The following is a 3530-nucleotide window of genomic DNA, read 5'->3' as shown; positions in this document are numbered from 1 at the left end:
TAATAATAATGAATAATAATAGAATAATAATAATAATAATAATAATAATAATAATAATAATAATAATAATAATAATAATAATAATAATAATAATAATAATAATAATAATAGCTGAAAAAATAGCAAAAATCGATCATATTATTTCACTCTTTCATCTTTTCTAAACCGCTCAACATTCTTCAAATCATTTGATAAATTTTGCTAAGGAAATGATTTAATAAATTGTTGATTAATCAATGATTTTAGTTGTGTCAGTCTTTTTTTTTAATGAACTGAAAAAGAATTTCAGAATTTTTGCCAGTTCATAACGAGGACGGCTATTGGTCATACAATTATTATTTTAATAATTATATCACTTTTGTTTATATGCGGCATTGTTAATGCAGTTTGTTTTCATTCTTGTTTCTCCTCACTTTTTTCATAAAAGTAATACCGAAAAGAAAGGCTTTTCACTTTACTTTTAGATTAATATCAATTATAGGAATGACCAAACATGCACTAGGATAGGTCTTTAATTTAATTAAGATTTAATTCGATTCATTTCCTATAATGTTGAATAAACAACTGGAATATGAGCTAAATGTTGTAAGTGCCGTATTTTTTATCCATTCTGAATTTTATTTTAAATATTACTTCTCTAGATTAAAGTTTAAATTTAATTAAATCTTGATTCGTTTTAGTGTAATCGAAGTTTACACCAATTTCAGTTTTCCTGTCCACAACATTCGAATTTGACACCGTTAGATGAATGCGGCATTGTACATTTTTCACAGCTTAATTGCGCTTTTTGGATGCTTGCTACAACTGTCTTTATACGTTTTCCATCTTTGGTACTATTTGGCGCATTACTAATTGCATTTGCCATATATTCTTGCCATGCATTTATCACTCATCCGATGCTTTATGTCAGTTATGCGCAGCTTGTTACGTAAGCTTTTTTTTTTTTGTTAAAATATTTGCTGTTAATTTTACACACATCTACGATTTTTGATAAATTTATGCTTATTCATATTTATTTATCGTTTTTATCAGAAAAACAATACAGTTTATGTTTTCCTAAAAAAAAATCAAATTATTTTTAAAAAAAGAAAAATGAATCGATGATGGAAGAAACAATATGAAAAAGTTTATAAATTATGACAATTAAACAGTACATGATATCTTTTAATTATTTCAAAGGTTTATGAGCGAATAATTCAGAAAGGTGTAAGATACCATAAATGATTTATAATTTTCAAAATTTTCAATAAAGTTCATTTTTAAAATAGAAGAAGTAAACAGAAAAAAAAGGAAGGAAAAAAGAAAAGATAATGAAATCTTTGTAATTATTTTTCGACAAATAATTAAAAACTCACATAAGTGTTATATTTAACTTTTGTTTGTTTTGTTTTTTTTTTGTTTATTTTTTGTTTTTCGTTTTATTTATTGTTTATATTTCTTATTTATATTTGTTTATTTTTTGTTTGTATTTTTATTTAAATCGAAGGAATAAATTACTTCAAATTAAAAAAAAAGTGAATGGAAATGTTAAATACAAAGTTAAATTATTTCAGCTGATAAATATTTAGTAAATATTGAAAATATTAAAACAATTTTCGGCTTAATCTCTTGAATTTTTTTGAAAATACAAATTGTTGAAGTAATTTATTAAAATTGATGATACAATTGCTTCGAGAGAAGTAAATGTCAATTTTTTGCACCTGTTTGCTTGTTCGAATCATTTTTGCTTTAAAACTTTTCGAAATGAATGAGATATTTGTTTGATCAAAGATCATTGCTTGTCTCCGTATAACTGAATAATTTATGCATTTTTCTCTTTTTTCCTTTTTCGCTAAATATTTTTAGGAACAAATGTTCTTGTAGGATTAGTCCGAAATAGCAACAGAGAGGGAGACAATGATAAATGAGTGGTTTTTTTTTTTTGAGCTAAGAAAAGCTAAAGCTATCAAAATTCGTTCATTATGATCAAAGTTTACAAAAATTATTACATAGAATAAATTTGATTTATTTTTATCGAAACTTTGAAATTTTATTTCAGCCAAATATCTTTTCCATTACAGATAGTTGAGGGAATAAAATTTTGAGTCGGAAATAAATGAATAAAAGAAAATTTAAATTAAAATTTAGAACTTGTTCTATTTTTAAATGAATAAGCATAACTATTGTATAAAATGTTTGCTTCTTATGAAATTTAATAATAAGCATTTAAAGGAATAAAATTGAATTTGGAGGAAAATGCTGCATTAACTTTTGAGCTAATTTCAATTTGTCTTATACCATGCAGATTTGTAAATAAATTGTTTTGAATAAATTTGACGATTTTTTTTTTTTTTTTGAGAAAGAATAAGAAAATGATATTTTTACAAAAAATATAAATGTCATGTGAAATTTGAGCATTATTACATGAGCATATCGTTAAACAATATTACGTGACCATACCGTGAAGACTTTGAACAGAAGCTATCATAGTTTTATTCATTTATCATAAATCATTATCATAAGAAAAAAAAAAGAAATCAAGTTTCTTTGTATCAAAGAAATTGTAAAATGCGCTGTAAATTTAACAGGATTTATTAAATTTCGAAATTTCTCAATCACCTCTCTGCTTGGGAAAAAAAAAAACTGGGCTGAAATGAAGATCATGCTTATTGTTAAAATTTAAAAAAAAAAAAAACGAAACATTGGACAAACTTTAAAAGAATACGAGAAGTTTTCTTTTTTTAAAAAAAAAAAAAAGCTGAAATTTCTTTTAAAAGAAATCAACAAATATCAGTAATCGGAAGGACAAAAGAAAAAAAATGTATCAAATCATTAATTACATAAAATTTATTCAAAATATTTAGCTTAATTACTTTAATTTATGACTATTTGAAATGATCAATAAGGTCTAGTACAAAATAAAAAAAGGCAGCTCGTGAAGAATTTTCATAAAGATAGAATAATACGTAAAAAATTGGTAATATTCATAATAATAACATTCACAAATTTAAATTTTAATAGTTTAAATATACAAAAAATATCATATTACGTCTCTTTAACATACTAAAATGCGACAATTTTAATCAAACATTAATAATTTTACGAATTTATTTCATGAATGAGTTTGTTTTAATGAAAATTTACTATTGTAAATGTACAATTAATCTATTTTTAGAGCATACAATATCGAATGGGAATTATTAAGTGGTCTATTAATGTTATCATTGCTTGTTTTCCTTCATTTCCGAAGGAATGAACGAATTTTAAGGCTTGAATTTATGTCTAAACTTAAAGTAAGTTATAAATTCAAATTATCATATGAGCTAATATTATGTAAGGATAGATTTTTTGCTGAAAATGAATTTGCAAAACGAGAAACATATAATTTTACATGAGAAAATTTGTAATGTAAAAAGATGAGCATTATTGATTAATTAGACAAATTGCGTTTGCTCTTCTCGCTGTTTGCCTTTTTATTTTAATTAATAAAAAAGTTAAAACAAAAAAAAAAAAAAAGAAAAAAAAGAAAACAAGAAAGACAGAAAAAAAAA

General features: G+C 23.2%; 2 protein-coding genes across 2 annotated transcripts in view; both read left to right on the top strand.

Annotated features, from left to right (window-relative positions):
* LOAG_18124 (CBR-ACY-3 protein) overlaps positions 1–932 on the top strand; it is a gene marked incomplete at both ends in the record, with an annotated part of 6841 nt that extends 5909 nt beyond the window's left edge. The window contains 2 exons of the mRNA XM_020450792.1: positions 290–385; positions 708–932. Coding sequence (XP_020305486.1) covers positions 290–385; positions 708–932 — 321 coding nt within the window. The remainder of the gene's footprint in view (positions 1–289; positions 386–707) is intronic.
* Positions 933–3236: 2304 nt separating this feature from the next.
* Positions 3237–3530, top strand: part of LOAG_18123 (hypothetical protein) — a gene marked incomplete at its 3' end in the record, with an annotated part of 4948 nt that continues 4654 nt past the window's right edge. The window contains exon 1 of the mRNA XM_020450791.1: positions 3237–3272. Within this exon, the coding sequence (XP_020305485.1) occupies positions 3258–3272 (15 nt within the window). The 5' untranslated portion in view covers positions 3237–3257. The remainder of the gene's footprint in view (positions 3273–3530) is intronic.

This window comes from Loa loa, assembly GCF_000183805.2.
Source record: "Loa loa unplaced genomic scaffold supercont3.200, whole genome shotgun sequence".
Lineage (NCBI taxonomy): Eukaryota > Metazoa > Nematoda > Chromadorea > Rhabditida > Onchocercidae > Loa > Loa loa.
Note: the sequence above shows the minus strand (reverse complement) of the source record. Positions and strands in the feature narration are given on the sequence as shown.